At 38.4% G+C, this 18,131-nt stretch overlaps 1 protein-coding gene across 1 annotated transcript in view; it reads right to left on the bottom strand.

The window, feature by feature from the left end:
• The window catches only part of AOX1 (aldehyde oxidase 1), a 91,845-nt gene that overhangs the window by 24,256 nt on the left and 49,458 nt on the right, over positions 1-18,131 (bottom strand). The window contains exons 21-25 of the mRNA XM_056111776.1: positions 4,686-4,810; positions 3,979-4,112; positions 2,815-2,902; positions 1,612-1,698; positions 534-725 (exon numbers count right to left, since the gene is read on the bottom strand). Of these exons, the coding sequence (XP_055967751.1) occupies positions 534-725; positions 1,612-1,698; positions 2,815-2,902; positions 3,979-4,112; positions 4,686-4,810 (626 nt within the window). The remainder of the gene's footprint in view (positions 1-533; positions 726-1,611; positions 1,699-2,814; positions 2,903-3,978; positions 4,113-4,685; positions 4,811-18,131) is intronic.

The following is an 18,131-nucleotide window of genomic DNA, read 5'->3' as shown; positions in this document are numbered from 1 at the left end:
TATACACACACACATACACACAGAAAGACAGACAAACAGACATATAGACAGACAGACAGACCAGAGGAAAGGTACAGAGTTGTGTAAGAAATGAAATTAAAAAGCTGAAAAGATTCTTATGGTGGTTCAATTTAAAAAAATTTAAAAGCCAAAAGGCAGAAAGGACACTTTTTGTAATGACCCAAAAGCCTAGGATGTTACGGAAGCAGGGTAAAGATAGGTACCACAGAAGTTGCTGGTAGTTGCTACATCCTTCACTAAAGGGAACTATTCACTAGAAAAGTTAGGATCTAGTGTTCACTCAGTATAACCTCATAACCTCATATTTTTCAGGATTTTTGAATAAAAACTCTAGGAGGCTACAGGTCAATAACCTTTATAGTCTTAACTCCTTATTAACTAGATAGTTATCTTACCTCAGGCAAATTACTCTGCCATTTGAATCTCAAATTCTTTAACATGAATCACACCCCCACTTCCCAATGGTCCTTCCATCTTTGAAATTCAAGATCATTGTACTGGACTAATGTTACCTTCTCCGGGGACAATCCACATTTGGCTGCAACTTCTGTGATACAGGCTTCAGTGATCATCCCTGACTGTGGAAAACCAAAGCCACGCAAAGCAGTGTTGGAGGGGAGGTTGGTTCTGCATGCCCATACTCGGCAGCGCAGGTTGGGGAACTTGTAAGCATTCTCCATTTTCAGGAGTCCCATTTCTGCCACCTGGGGAAGTATAGAGTTATTGAGATAAGACACCTGCCCTTCTTTCCGCACCCCCCTCCCCATTTCTTTGTAGTGAAGGCTATTGCTTGGGTGTTACAACCATTAGGACCACAACAGTTGATGCTGAGGGTGGAGGCCAGCATGTAAAATCAGGGATTCAACCCAGAATATCACATATGCAAGACATGGAAACACTAGTGCCTCTGTGCCTCTTACCCCATCCTAAGTCTTCAGACAAAAGCCAGGCTCTAAATGATCAAACCTTTAATAGCACATCAAACTTGTGAAAATTGAGTTGTGTTTCAAATAAAAATATGTTTTGCTATAAAATAATTTTTAAATATTTTAATAATTTTGATTTGGAAAGCATTACTTTTTTTTGGAGCTAATGAATTTTAATGCAGGTTCCAAATACTTCCCTATTTTTTTGAGTCATACATAGTCTTATATCACTGGGTCTCCAGAGGATAATGATTGAATTTCTAAAACACAGGAAAATAGTCTCATATTTTGTCTAATGCATTTGTTTTTGGTTCTGAAGATGTGAGAGTCGCTGTGCTAAGGATGTTGCTAAACATCTTCGCATGCATAAAAGAGTCCCCATAAAAAATAATTATACAGTCCAAAAAAATTAGTTTGAGTTCTAAAGCTTGCACTGGGAAAGGCTTTTAAGTATTTGAAATATGGAGATAACACACAAGTACACACAGCCAATATCTCTGGCTGCCTCTGAGGGTTCCAGAAGAGACATATGGTTATCTCTGCAATAAGGGTTCATACCCTTCAATAATTGAATACTGAATATTGTTTAACTATTGGAGTCTTTGAATGCAATCACTTTATGTAACACTTTCCAGAATGTGAATTTACTCCTTGAAACACTTACAATTAGAGTCTCATCCAGGGAGGAACCACCATTGCAATAATGTTGCATATCCAGGGCCAAGATTCTGCCATCCTTCATGAATCCAGCCTGAAGAAAGAGAACTGACATTTGATACTGATGCTGGGAGTCACAGGCTGGAGCGATAGCACAGTGGATAGGATGTTTGCCTTGCACACAGCTGACTCAACCAACTCAGGTACAGTGTTACAGTGCTAAGAATCAACTCTCTCTAAAGTCTGTGACTTGGGCATGCTTGCAGAAAGAAGAAAACTTTTGTGACACTGGATGTGGAAAGTAATTCTTTGGGCATGAGACTCAAAACATAAACAACAATAGAAAAAATATAGATAAGTCCTTCCAATTACATAAAAGTGTAAAATTTGCATCTGTTGAAGATCATGATTAATAGAGTTAAAAGCTATTCCAGAGAATGGAAGAAAATATTGGCAAATCATGTATCTGGTAAAGGGTTGATGTCCAAGATGCATACAGCATACAAAAGAACAACAAAACAACCTGATTCAAAAGTAAATAAAGAAATGGAATATCTATTTCTTCAAGCTACACAATTTTTTTTAAAAAGCTACATACAAATGTCCAATATACACATGGAAAGATACCCAATGTCACTCATTATTAGGGAAATGCAAATCAAACAAATCACATTCATTAGGATGTCTATTATTAAGAATATAATAAATTGTGAGAATGCAGAGAAATAAGAAACCTGAAATTACTCAACAAAATAAAATACATTTCTACTTTGAAAATAGTTCTAGAAATGTCTGAAGCACAGTTTTCAAAAAAAATACACTTGTTATATTGAAAACAGAGGAATATGTTGGCAAATACTGAAAATTATACTACTCTTTAACCTTTTATCTGGGTAGTAGGGCTAGCAGATCTACATGCACGGACATGTTTATGGTTATTCACTCTGTCATAGTGAGTACCAACTAGCCATTTCCCCACAGTTCTATCTTTAGAATTCTACCTTAAAGATAGATAGCAATTCTATCTTTACACAACACATAATTGCTTCTTAAACCAGCCAGCTAAATAGCACAAGGAACAGAAAGTCCAATAGAAGCACCTTTTATTGCTTTTGTTACTGCCCATAAGAGAGTGGCTACTTGCTGCCCTCCACAATTAAGATTGTTATATTTAGAGCATAACCCCCCATTCCCCTCTTCCTCTGCTCACTTTGTATTTTCCATAGTAAGGGTGGCGGCCTCCAGTTATTAACATGTCTTCTCCTCGTTCCAGAATGCAGCGGATGGCACGGCCATGTCTAAAGTAGAGAGCAAAAGAAAGAAAAAGCAAGAGAGGCAAAGTCTTGTATTAGATAGCTATTAAGTGGGGCTCATGGAATCCGTCTGTGAGGTAGAATGGCATCCACACAACTCACATAATGACAGATCTAGGCTTACACCAGGCGTGAGGGTCTGGGGCATCCACACTGGATCCCCTCCCTCTGCTTCAGGGCACAATCCTGGTATCTTCTACTCAAGGGAAGGTTGGATGTCAGGGGTGCCAAGGTATTGTTTGGGGGATATTTTCACTGTGGTAATCAACTCTGCTTTAGGCTATCACAAGTGGCAAACAGGCACTCAGATCACGACTGATGGCCAAGTGCTCCCGATGGGACGGGTCTGGAATTGAATCTTCTTGCTTCATGGCTTAGAGAGGAAATGACCAATAATACTTCGCAAAGAGATTACACCTCCTAACGGGTCTACTTCAAAGACAATTTCCTATGGTAGTGTTCTAAGGTCCTAGAAAATGAGTTAACATCACTCAAGCTCAGTAAAATGTTCCTTTAAATCATCTAATTATGTATACATATGTATAAATGAGCCTGAATTATTTTATTTATTAATTTATTTATTTGGGTTTTGGGCCATACCCAGCATTTCCCAGAGCTTACTCCTGGCTCTGTACTCAGGGATTGCTCCTGATAGATTTGGGGAATCTTATGGAGTGCTCGGGATCAAACTCAGGTCAGCCATGGGCGAGGGAAGCACCCTACACACTGTACTATAGTTCTGGCTCCCTGAATTTTCTTTTCTAAGATGGAACTGATCTGTATGTACATATAGGTACTAAGAAAACTACCTCCTCCCAGTTCCAGTTGGGCCAGTCCTACCTACTTTATAGTCATTACAGTATTTTGTGAGTGTGTGTGTGTGTGTGTGGTTTTCATTCTTTTCAATAGCTTAAGACATAATAAACTGACTCTGTATTTACATACTACATTTAGGTTAATAATCTTAACACAAATTCTTCATCCTTAACCCAATTCCCTAATTGAAAATTCTTAGCACAATTTCACTATTTTTTTCTATTTAGCAGATTTTCTTCACTTACTTGTTTGCAGCAAATGCAGTGATGGCTGCCATGATGCCAGTTTTGACCACCTTCCCCCCGAATGCCCCACCAACACGCTTTACATGACACATGACCTTGTTAGCTGGGAGTTTCAAGGTTGAAGCAACTATATCCTGTGGATGACAACAATTCTTGTTAATCAGGTCCAGCTGTTTCAAGGGAGGACATGCTTCTTACATGCTTTGATGCCATAATGTACATTATATGAAAACCCTGTGGTTATGTGAAATAGTGGAATGATTTCCAAAAATCTAGATAGGTATCAGTGATTAAGCCGAGGTTGAGTTATCATGATATTGCCAAAACTTTAAGTACTGATATCAATGAGATGGTTTTGTGACAATAATTGGTAAATATTTCACCCATAAACCAGCTCCAACGTATCCTTCTACATGAATCTCAAGGAAGCAAGATCCTGAAGCAATCAGATTGGCCCTTTCCCTTATAGTCCACTGTCTGCTCTCCTCTCACCTGCAGGTTGAGTTATTGCTAAGTAGGTCTTCCTGACAAGAATAATGAGAATGCAGGTTCTCATTCTTACCATCCCCCAATGGATATGACCACTAGAATTATAAATTCTTACAGTATGTGTAATGAGATTTTTATCCTATTTGGTGTGTATGTGTGTGTGTGTGTGTGTTTTATTACATGAGTCAAATTCCCCCCACATATAGGCTTCAAGTTACCTGTATGAATTTGGGAAACTGTGTGGACACATAGACATCAATTTCTTGGTCCTCCCCTTTAGGAACAACAAGCATGCTTTGCGTTTCCATATAAAAGTGTTCTTGACCTCCCATATGTATTTCACCTGTTAGAGGAAAATGCGTAAATTATGAAGTCTGTCAGAACAGAAAGCACCCTAAGGCTGGTATTCCATTATGGACAAATTCCACAAAGAGTGCTTCCGCTAGGGCAGTAGGTCCCATGACGGAAGGCCCTAGGCAGCAACACTGAACTGAACTGTCATCTGTCAAGCTGATCAATACAGTTTGCCACAGAATCCTAGAGAAAGGTCTGCTACTTTCTACTATCAATATACTGTGGCAAGGAGACTCTAGTTCTAAGATAAGATTGAGCAATCACACTTCTCCCGGTTCCTTCTATTAAGTATAGATAACAACTTTGGATATTCTATATAAAAGAAACATATGAAAACTGAAGGAACGAGGGAAGTGGGAAGAAGACAGAATATCAAAGAATTTGGGGACCCAAGAAAAACACACTAGAGGATCTGGAACAATAGCACAGAGGGTAGGGCATTTGCCTTGCATGTGGCCGACCTGGGTTCGATTCCCAGCATCCCATATGGTACCCCCAGCACCGCCAGGAGTAATTCCTGAATTCAGAGCCAGGAGTCAGCCCTGAACATCTCTGGGTGTGACCCAAAAAGCAAAAAAAAAGAAAAGAAAAGAAAAGACACAATAAAGTATTCAATGCCAAGAGTACAATCAGAGTTTTATTATTTGCTTCATATTGCTTCATATTTCCCAGACTAGGTATCAGAAAAGCCAGCAGTCAAAATCATCAAAAAGAAAAGACTTTTTATTTATTTATTTATTTTAATTAAATCAGCATGAGGTACACAGTTACAAAGCTGTTCATGATTGGGTTTCAGTCATACAATATTCCAACACCCAACCCTCCACCCCAATAGAATTCTATCCTCTAGCCAAAGGACCAAAAAAAAAGGGAAAACCTAGTGAAACAGAAAAAAACTGAGGGTGGGGATAGGGCACAAGCGGTAATTCTCAGTGGCTACTGAGAACCCAGATTAGTTCATGAGACGTTACTCCTGACTGTGCCTGGAGAACAATGTAGTAATGGGGAATCCAATCAGAGTCTCTTGCATGCAGAACACATGTTCTAGTCTTAGAATTATTTCCCTGACCCAAGACAAAGGCTTTTATATAATAACCACTCTAACCCAGCCAAAAACTAGAAGAAATATTACAGTTCCAAAGTTTAACTTGAACTTTTGTTTTATTAGGAGGTAAGAGGTAACCCCAATCTTCTGCTGGGTGGTGTCAATGGAAACCAAATGCTGACTCTGCACTTCTCTAGCCTCATGGTAATAATAAGGCACAACACACTCCCCCTCCCCCAACAACAAAGAATCAGAGGAGTCTGGCAAAAGGAGGTTTGCAGGGGTGCTGAAGTGATAGTGTAATGAGTAGGGCACTTGCCATCCATGGGGCCAACCGGTTTCAATCCCCAGGTCCCATATAGTCCCTTGATCATCCCATATGCTCCCCTGAGCATCACCAAGAGTAATTCCTGAGTCTAAAGCCAGGAGTAACTTTTGAGTATTGCTGAGTATAGCCCAAAAACCAAAAAGAAAAAAGAAGAAAAAAGATTCAGGGACGAAAGAGTGATCAGCAGTTAGGGGTACATGTGGGTCCTGAATTTGAACCCCTAAACTACATGGCCTCTTGAGCACTGCTGGAAGTAGCCATTGAGGCTCCAACACCACTAAACTGTCCTGTTTGTCCTGTGGTCTCCAGCACTACAGGCCTGAGCAACTCCATATCTTCAAGCACTGAACTACCTTTCCTGGTTGACTGAGCACTGCAGGGAATATCTACCGGCCCCCTTGAACACTACTTGTGAGTGCCCCCAAGCACACACCATGGAAACAAATAAGATGCAATTTTTGATAGCATAATATATAAAATGACTGTGATATAATTTTTTTAAATACTCATAATGGGGCTAGAGAGTTAGTACAGAAGGTAGCATACTTGGCTTTCACATAGCTGACCCAGGTTCAATTCCCAGCACTCCATATGGTCCTCCAGCCCCACCAGGAGTGATCCCTGTATGCAGAACTATGAGTAAGCCCTCAGCAGAACAAGGTGTGACTCAAAAACACAAAAATAAAATTCAATTAAAAATAAACGCTTATCATACCAAGAACCCAACCAAAGATAAATTTCAGAACTAAGAAAGACAATAACCAAGATTAAGCAGCTTAGTGAATGAATTCAACAACTGGGTAGAGAGAACATGGAGATAATCAGTGAACAAAAATACAGAACAGCAAAAATTTCCTAACCTGGGGCTGGAATGACAGTACAGTGGGTAGGGCGTTTGCCTTGCATGCAGCCGACTGGGGTTCGATTCCCAGCAACCCATATGGTCCCCCGAGCACCACCAGGAGTGATTCCTGAGTGCAGAGCCAGGAGTCAGCCCTGAGCATCGTCAGGTGTGACCGACCCAAAAGAAAGGCAAAAAAAAATTTACTAACCTGAATAAAGAAGATAAAACATATAGAAAAGAAAATGAGCAGAGACTCTGGAAGCTTTGTGACTATAATAAAGGACTAAACATTCATCACTGAAGAAAAGGATTTGAAAAAAATAACAGCTGAAATTTGACCAAATTTGACAAAAGACATACATACCTACAAATTTAAGAAGCTGAGTGAATTCCAAATAGATAAAATAAATCCAAAGAAATCCAAGCCCAGACACATGACATCAAACTTCTGAAAACTAACAACAAAGAATCTTTAAAGCAGGAAGATAAAATACACTGTCTCACCTAATGGGGGAAAATACTTCAGAAGGCAGCACATTTCTCATCAGAAACCATGAAGACCAGAGAAACAGACATTTTTCTTCATGTGTTAAAAGAACCACCAACTCAGAATTCCATATCCCGCAGAAATATTCTTCAGAAAGATAAGAGAAAGAAAGAAGGCCCCTGGGATATGGATCAGTGGTACAGCACCTACTTCAAGAGAAGGTCATGAGTCCAGCCCCAGCACTACTGCTGGCAGACTTAGGGACCATATGGGATTTGGGAACTGAACCTGGGTTGACCACATGCAAGGCAAACTGTACTACAGGTCCAGTCCCTTACAACTTTTTTTAACTTGAAGTCTATTTTATCTGACATAAATATGGTCAATATGATCCTGGTGGCATTTTTGTTGTGATCTCTAGCACCACGACCAAGTATGTAAGCCCTGGTGAGCAGCACAGACTAGAATGTGACTCTTGGATATCACAACAATGACAGCAACAAAGGAAAGGGAAAGGGAAAAAAAGAATGAAAGGCAAAGACAGTCTCAGGTGAAGAAAATCTTTCTTAAAAAAATGTCATAAACAAAAGAGTACATGCATCAGATTTAAGGGGCCCAAAGGGTACCAGCTAAAATAGACCCAAATAAAACTACTCCAAGATACATCATGATCAGAATGATGAAAGCCAAAGATAGAGACAGAAAACTGAAAACAGCAAGATCAAAGAAGGAAATTACACACAAAGGAGCATCCTTAAGATTCGTAACAGATTTATCAAATGACACTCTGCAGGCCATGACAATGGTGCCTAAAATCCAACTCTGAATAATTTGGTAAAGCACAGTACTTTAATAAAATAAAATTTGGAAACAAACAAAATAGCCAAGGTAACCATATTTGTATCAGATAACCTAGACTTCAAGCTAAAAAAAGTTGTAAGAGGCTGGAGCAATAGTACAGCATGTAGTGATCCCTGAGCAGAACCAGGAGTATATAAGCCTTGAGTACAGGCAAGTAGGGTGTGGCTCAAAAACAAACAAACCAAAAAATCTGTAAGACACAGAGATGGTTATTTCTTAATGATCAAGGAATACGTACACCAGGAAGAACTCACACTCCTAAATTTCATGCACCAATGAGAGACTAGCAAAATATTTAAAATAACTGCTAATAGACCTGAAGGAAAACACTGACAGAACACAATAGTAGTTGGAATCTTTAACAAGGAAACATGGGCTTGGAAAGAAAAAATAAAATAGATAGGCTTAGAAGATAAGCCCATTTTTTTCATATCAATAATTTCATTATTACAGAGGCAGGGTGGGATGGGGGGGTGGGGGCTGGGATGGATACTGGGATCCGTGGTGGTGGGAAATGGGCACTGGTGGAGGGATGGGTATTTGATCATTATATAACTGAAACCCAAGCACAAAAATTTGTAAGTCTACAACTGTACCTCATAGTGTCTCACTAATAGAATTTTTTTAAAAAATAATAATTTCATTATTATATAATATATTATAATATGTATATATATATTTCCCAAATTGAGTACACATTCTTCTCCAATGCACATGGGACATTCTCCAAGACAGACCACATACTGGGCCATAAAATATATTCTCATAATGTCAAAAGGATATAAATTTTCTCAACTATCCTCTCATACCGTAAGGTATTAAAAATAAAAAGTAATCAGAAACAGTACGAGGTGAAACAAATGCATATGGAAATTATATACCTCTCTAATTAACAACCAGTGGGTCAAAGAGGAAATCAAGGGATTCCTGGAAACAAATGAGAATAAGGATACAAGTTACTAGAACTTGGTGACACAGCAAAAGAGATGTTAAGAGGAAAGTTCATAGTAATGCAAGTGTCCATTAGGAAGGGAAAAAGAGCCCATATAAATAGTCTAACCATACAGTACAAGCAACTGGAAAAGGACCAACAGTAGAAACACAAAGCAGGCAGAAGAAAAAAAAATAATACAATTTAGAGCAGAAATTAATGAAATGGAATTGAAAAAAGCAATCCAAAAGATTATTGAAACTAAAAGCTGTTTCTTTGTTAAAAAAAAAAAAAGGACTGACAAACCACTACACACTCACAAAGAATAAAAAAAAGAAAACCTTAGTAAAACAATAATAAATAAAAGAAAAATAATCCCTGAGCACCACTGAGTGTGACTCCAAAACCCAGAAAACAAGAAATGAAAGAGAAGGCATCATAACAGATAGCACAGAAATTTAAAGGATCATCAGGGATTACTTTGAAACTATTTATGTCATTAAATGGGAAAACCTAGAAGAAATAGATAAATTTTTGAACTCCTATCATCTCAGAAAACTGAATCAGGAAGAACCAGAACACCTGAACAGACCAATTACTATCAAGGAAATTGAAATGGCAATTAAGAGTCTTCCAAGACTAAAAGTCCAGGCTCAGATCGGTTCACTACTGAGTTCTTCCAAACATTTTTTAAAAAGACCTCTGTTCCTCTTTAGACTTTTTCAGAAAGTCAAAGGAACAGAAATTCTCCCAAACAGTTTCTATGAGGCAAACATTACCCTGATACCAAAAGCAAAGAGACATAACAAAAAAGAAAAAAAAAACAACTTATATCCCTCTTGAACACAGATACAAAGATCCTCAGCAAAATGTTAGCAATTCAAATACAACTGCACATTAAAAAGATCATACACCAAGTAGGATTCATCCTAGAGATGCCAGGATGGTTTAACATATGCAAGTCAATCAACATAATACACCATGCCAATACGAGGAAATAAAAATCACATCAATAGTTGCAGAAAAAGCATTTGATAAGAGCCTGAACCCATTCATGATTCAAAACACTTTAAATAAAATGAGAACTGAAGAAAGTTTCCTCACCTCAGTTAAAGCTATTTATCACATGCCTACAGCAAATATTATACTGGTGAAAAACTAAAAGCTTCTCTCTAAGATCAGGCACAAGGGTGACCACTCTTACCACTACCCTTTAATATAGTATTGGAAAGTTATTGCCATATCAGCTAGGCAGGAAAGAAACATTAAGGACATCCAGACAGGAAAAAAAGGTCAAATTCAGTATTTGCAGATGGCATGATATTATTCTTAGAAAACCCTAAAGACTACCAAAAAATCCCCTAGAAACAACCTATATGATATCAACAGGCTTCAAGAACAACACACAGAAATTCATCACTTTTCTATAAGCAAATAATAAAATAGAAGAGAGATTTTAAAAATAATCCCATTCACAATGGTGCCCCAGAAAAAAAAAATACCTAGGAATCAGCTTAACAAGAGAGGTGAAACACCTGTAGCACGAAAACCACAAAACACTACTATAAGAAATAAAAGAGGACACAAGGAAATAGAAACACATATCTTATTCACAGATCACGAGGATTAACACTGTCAAGAGTTAATACTGCCCAAATCATAATACAATTTAATGCAGTCCTATAAAAATACCTATGACATTTTATTTGAGGGGCTTGTCTTATCTTAAAAGTAGCTTAGTCCTTCTTATAAAATGGCTTTGAGCCTATGAAGCTCCTGAGTTGTTTATCTGTAAAGCTGTGTCTTGTTCCTTCTAATATGAACGAGAGTCTAGCTTGGTACAGTATTCTTAGTGATGCACTAATTTCATTGTTTTTTTTTTGTTTGTTTGTCTGTTTTGCTTTTTGGGTCACACCCAGCGATGCCCAGGAGTTACTCCTAGTTCATGCACTCAGGAATTACTTCTGGCGGTGCTTGAGGGACCATATGGGATGCTGGAAATCGAACCTAGGTCGACTGCGTGCAAGGCAAACACCCTACCCGCTGTGCTATTGCTCCAGCCCCTCATTGAGTTTTTTTTTTTTCACTATATCCCAACACTGTCTTCAGACCTGGAGAGTTTCATCTGAGAAGTCTGCTATAAATCTTAATGATGCTCCTTTATAAGTAATTTCCTTCTTTGATCATGCTGCTTTCAGTATTCTATCTCTATGGTTTTTGTCATTCTTATTAGGATGTGTCTTGGAATATTTTTACTTGGCTCTTTTTCAGCTGGTATACACCTGGGCCTGTTGCATTTGGGTGCATGCACTCTTCAGCTATGGGAACCTTTCAGCAATGATGACTTTGACAGCTGCTACTACATCAGGGTTTTCTTCCTGTTCCTCTGGTATCCCAATTATTCTTATGTTGTTCTTCGTAAATTTATCCAAATGTTCTTTTGTCATCTGTTGGTTTATTTTGAAGCTATTTTCCAGCTTCTGCTGTTGCCTAGAGATTTACTGCACCTCACCTTGGAGTTCACCAATTCTGTCCTCAGCAGCTGCTACTGAGGCTTCCAATTGAGTTTTTCATTTCACCTACCAGGTTTTTCAGATCTGCCATTTTTGTTTTTTCATTTGTATTTTCCTCATTCCTGCTCTCATACCCTTTTGCATTTTATTGGTGGTGTGTTCTATTGTTTCTTTGAGCTCCTTATGCATCCTTAACAGCTTCATTCTAAATTCCTTGTCAGAGAGTTTATATGACTCATTATTACTGGTTGGGTCATCTGGGCTAGCATCTTAGCACACACTAAGTTTGATGAATTTCTGCATTGCTTTACCACTATGACATTTGCAGATTGGATTCTTGTGCTCACCACTGCTTTTGGGTTTTTGGGGATAATGCTGACTGAATGGATCACTGACCTTACATGGTTGGAGCAGTCAGTCTGTCCTAGCGAGTTTCAAATAAGAGGCTAATTTGTGGTTCTAGTGGGATATAATAGGTGAAATTAACTGGTAGTCATGCCTTCCCCCCACTCCACCCTGGCCTTCTAATCTGAAATATCTGAATATTAGAGCCTTGCAGATTGCATCAGCAGTTTGGAGCTGCCACCAGCTTGGGGCCCACACTGCCTTGAAAACTCCAGCATCCAAGCATGACATTTTTAAAAATACATTAAACACTACTGAAATTCATATGTAATAACAAACATCCCCCAAAATAGCCAAAGAAATTCTAGGGGAAAAGATGAGGGTCATTGCTTTTTCCAACTTCAAACTGTACTATCAAATTATAGTAACTAAGGGGCTGGAGCCATAGTACTGCTGCTAGGGCGCTTGCCTTGCACGCACCAACTCAGGTTCGATTTCTGGTATCCCATATGTTACCCTGAGCACTGTCAGACGTAATTACGAAACAAACAAACAAAAACCTATAGTAATTAAAACAGTGTGACACTGAAACAGGATAGACCCTTAGAACAATGGAACAGAATTGAGAATTCAGAGACAGATTCTCATGTATATGGATAGTTAATCTTTGATAAAGGAGCAAAAAGTATGAAGTAAAATAAGAAAAACCTTGATAAGTAGTGCTGGGAAAACTGGTTAGTTACATGAAAAAAGAAAAGAAAGAAAGAACTCATTTCCCTTTCTATCACACTCACACAGGTCAGTCAAAATGAATCAAAGACCTCAATATCAAACCTGAATCCATAAATTATATTGCAGAAAACATAGGCAGAACACTTTATGATAATGAAAACTGAGGTATTTTTTTTAAGGATTCAATACCTTTGACGAAGCAAGCAGAAGAAAAAATATGCAAATGGGGCAATATTAAATTAAGAAGCTTATGCACCTCAAAGAAAATGATGACACTAGTAAAAAGATAGGCTGGAGCGATAGCACAGCAGGTCAGGTGTTTGAGTGGCACACAGCCGACCTGGTCGACCCGAGTTTGATTCCTTCGCCCCCTCGGAGAGCCTGAAAAGCTACTGAGAGTATCTTGCCCACACAGCAAGCCTGGCAAGCTACCCGTGATGTATTCAATATGCCAAACACAGTAACAAAAAGTCTCACAATGTTACTGGGTCTGCTCGAGCAAATTGATAAACAATGGGAGAACAGTGACAGTGACTGTAAAAAAATACACCACCCACCCCAACACTGGGGGAAAATATTTGTCCATAACTCATCTGATTAAGATTAAATAACCAGTCTTTAATCCACTTTCATCTGACTTTTGTGCCTGGCGTTAGACAGAGGTCAGAGCTCATTTTTTTTGCAGGTAGTTTTCCCAGCACCACTTGAAGAGGCTTCCCTTGTTTCACTTCACATTTCTTGCTCCTTTGTCAAAGATGTCAAGTGATCATATATTTAAGAGTCTATGAGAGAATATTCAATTCTGTTCCATTGGTCTACGGATCTGTTTCTAGTCCAATACCATGCTGTTTTAATTACTACTGCTTTGTAGTAGTACAGTTTGAAGTTGGGGAAGGTGATACCGCCCATCTTCTTTTTCCCAAGGATTGCTTTAGCCATTCGTGGTGGTTTTATTGTTCCATATGAATTTCAGGAGTGTTTTGTCTATTTCTTTGAAAAATGTCATGGGAATCCTTATAGGGACCACATTAAATCTGTACAGTGCTTTGGGCAGTATTGCCATTTTGATAATGTTAATCTCCCTACCCATGAGCAGGGGATGTGTCTCCATTTCCTAGCGTGGATGTGAGGGGAAAGGGACGCTCTTTAACTGTTGGTGGAAATGCCGATTGGTCCAGCCTTTTTGGAAAACAATATGGGTATTATTTCAAAAACTAGAAATTGAGCTTTCACATCACCCTGCAATACCACTTCTGGGAATATATCCCAAGGGTGCAAAAAAAGCACAGTGGAAGTGAAATCTGCACCTGTATGTTTATTGCAGCACTGTTCACAATAGCCAGAATCTGGAAACAAATCTAGTGTCCGAGAACAGACAACTGGTTAAAGAAACTTTGGTACATCCACACAATGGAATACAATGCAGCTGTTAGGAGAGATGAAGTCATGAAATTTGCTTATAAATGGATGAATATGGAGAGTATCAGGCTAAGTGAAATGAGTCAGAAAGAGAGGGATAGACATAGGAGGACTGCACTCATTTGTGAAATATAAAACAACATAATATGAGACTGACATCCAAGGACAGTAGACTTAAGGGCCAGGAAAAGAAACAGAGAGGTGGGGTCAGAGCGATAGTACAGTGAGTAGGGTATTGACCCGCGTTCAATCCCTGGCATTCCATATGGTGCCCAGAGCACCGCCAATTGTAATTCAAGAGCAAGGAGTAAGCCCTGAGCATTGCCAGATGTGACCCAAAAATAATAAAGAAAAGAAACAGGGAATAAAAAAATAAATAAATTATCAGAATATGAATATGACCAGCGATCATGTCAGGTGTTAGAAAATTTTTAATATAAAAAATTATGCTCACTAATAATGATTTGCAAATTTTTCAAGGGAAATTCTATAATATTTTTGTATTATAGTCTGGACAGCTTATTTTACCCAAAATCTGAATTAGAAAAGAGTGTAAAAAATTATACTCTTTTTCACTTGTAACATTTGAATCCAAAATATCAAAACTCAGATCTTAATTGAATTCGCTCCTATCAAAGACTATAAATTGAAAACCACACTTGTTAATAAGCTTGAGTGGTTTGCAATATTAGCAATTCCTCCTATCCACTCAGAATTAATTTTGTCAAATACCTACTTCATTTTAAAAATATGGAGCTAAAAATGATTAGACAACGCTACTCCTGCATCAGTCTTTAAGGTAGGCAAGAGTGAAATCTCTGCCTCATGACACTGCCCGCCCCTAGAGCCCATGGTGCCCTCTTCACCCTCCAGTATGGCTCTCAACTCTAGGTTGGAAGCCAATTAGATCAACTAATCCCTGAGATAAAATTTTATCCGACTGTGGGTTTACAAGTGATTCCTCCAGACACATTTACATTTTACTAATAGGCTCTTAAAGACTGAAAATCTATTAAGATATGAAGAAGTCTACCTATACTGTGCCCAGCAGGGCAGCTTCTAGAGAAAATAATCTCAGTTCCAAGGCTCCCTAAATCTCTTGAAAATCTTGCTACAGAGATTGCCTTCTATGCGATCCCATATAAAACCTGTCCTAGATAGGGGGATTTGAAGAGATAAAATTTTAAGAGAACCAGCATAATGGAGAGAAGATAATGCAAAATTCAGAGTTTGGAAACCTAGATTTCATTGGAGTCAATCTCATGCCTGTCTGTCCTCAGAAGTCTCCCTGGCACGTACATCTTTAATGTCCCCAGCACTATGACACCAGAGTTAGAGCTGGAAGACATCTTCATAGCAGTAAAGCTGAGCATCAACAATTTAGTCTCCATGTAATTTGTCTTTTAAAATTCACTTTTCTTTGAGCATTAATTTTCAAAAAGGCAGACAGTGCTATTCTAATTACTACCTCTCTTTACCTTTCACTAAAATAGTCAATCTTTGTTTGTTTGGGGGCCATACCCAGTGGTATTCAGTGCTTATTCCTGTCTCTGCACTCAGAGATACCTCCTGGCAGGCTTGGGGGACCCTATGGCATGCTCTGGATCAAAACCGTGGTTGGTCATGTGGAAGGCAAATGTCCTACCTGCTACACTATTGCTCTGGTCCCAAGTCAATTATTCTTAATCCAAAAGACTATGACAGATTAAGGGGCAAAAGTGAGTCAAGAGGATGAAAACTTAAGAGTATCTCACAGTGATGCATAAGTAAATAAATAAAAGATCTTCACAGTAATGATGGCACCTTCTCCATTTCATCTATCAAAATTATTTATTTGAAGAAACACTGTTTTCTTTCTAAACGAAGTAATTTTCTTTTGACATGGAAGGTGTTCACATGAAAAACTGTATTTTAATTTGTCTCAAATTTTTTTTGGCATTCTGTTTTAAGTTCTTAATAAGATGTGAAAAAGAAACAAACAAAAGTAGCATAATGTTCCGCTTTAAACCTTCCACTTTAAAATTTTACATAGCGTTAGAGCGATGGCACAGCCAGTAGGACGTTTGTCTTGCATGCGGCCGACCTGGCCGACCCAGGTTCAATTCCTCTGCCCCTCTCAGAGCTCCTGGCCCACACGGCAAAGCCTGGCAAGCTACCCGTGATGTATTTGATATGCCAAACACAGTAACAAGTGTCACAATGGAGACCTTACTGGGCCCACTTGAGCAAATCGATGAACAATGGGGGGACAGTGACAGTGACTCTGGCAATAATACACTTTCAAGCAGTAACTTGAAATAAAAAATTCAATTAAAATAAATAAATAAATAAAATTTTACATAATGTTCCACATAAAGTTCCACATAAAGTTCAACAAAATGTTCTACTATAAAGCTTTCTGTATCCTTTATGCTTATCAATTGGGCATGAGGCACATAACAAGTTAAAATTCAAGTAAAAGACAAGTGGAACAAATTTGATTGAATTAAATGATGAGATAAGTTTTTAATAAAAATATAGTAATTGAGTTCCCATTCAAAATCACACTATGGCAAGGACAGAAACAAGACTTTATGGCAGATGGGGAGGCAGACTCCACTAACTCCAGCAAGACCAACCTGTTCACATCACGAACTCCAGAAAACACACCCTCCTTCCCACAAAGCACACCCACCCTTCAAGTTTTAGCCACATTTTTACTAATATTAAAAATCATTTGTGCCGTGTTCAAACTTGTCAAAAACAATTTTCTGTTCTACCCTGGATTCTCCAACTTGGGAATTCCATAGTATCTCAAGACAGGTCTCATAGGCTCCTGACCATGAGAAAATCTGGGAAACGCTGGGTTTAATAAATGAACACCAACTAGTGTGTTAGCACAATACTAGATAGCCTTTTCTAGAAATAATAGCAAAACATCTACATCTAATAATACTTATTGTTTACAATCATGGATCTCACTGTGTGCTAAGCCTGAGTGCATGATCTCTTATAATCGTACTGGATCCTGGAGATCAGTATTCTTTCATGCATTTAATTTTAAAACCAGAAGATTGAGCCCTGAGAAAAGGCCTGTCAAGCCCCATAACTAATAAGACAGGGTGCTAAGGAATACTATCAGAGTGCTTTCACAGAGAATCTGTTCTATAGCTTCCAGATGGTAGTATCCAGTCAGCCCAAGACCTGCATCATGTTTACTACAGCTGGCAAATTAAGAGACATTCTATACTCAGGCGAATGAACTGGTTACATTTGACATCTCTGGCTGGAGGTTCAGAGATCAGTGTTGGAAAGAAAAATTCAGAAGTCATTTTAATACGCACTAGAAGAAAATGTTCTAGAAATTTACTTAAAGAGAGCAATTCCAAATTGCCTATCCTTTGACCTGAGAATTATTCAGACTTCCATAACCATTTAGCAACACATCTAGGTAAGTCAGATCTTACCTGACAGGAATTAAATAGAGCTTTCACTGTGAGGATCACAAAGGAGCATAGTAGAGAAAAGTTTGGGATATTTAAGATTCTGGCAAAACCCTTTTTCAGCTCTTAAAGGGTGCAATCAGATAAATGGCAAATTTTGAATAAGACCTGCAGATGAAACAATAGGCTCACCAATGTCAAAGCTCTTATAACTCTATGTTTGTGTAAGATAATATCTTTGTCTAAGGAAATGAACGTTTTAGTATTTTGGAGTGAAGAGGTATGATGTCTGTGTCTCACATACAAATGACAGAAAAAAATGAGAATCATAAAGTAAATTTAGCAAATTATTAACAATTGAAAGATCTGGGTGAAAATCTTTA

The sequence above is a fragment of the Sorex fumeus genome, unplaced genomic scaffold (genome assembly GCF_029834395.1).
Source record: "Sorex fumeus unplaced genomic scaffold, SorFum_2.1 ptg000014l, whole genome shotgun sequence".
In the NCBI taxonomy this organism is placed as follows: Eukaryota; Metazoa; Chordata; class Mammalia; order Eulipotyphla; family Soricidae; genus Sorex; species Sorex fumeus.
This window is presented reverse-complemented; position numbering and strand designations above follow the sequence as displayed.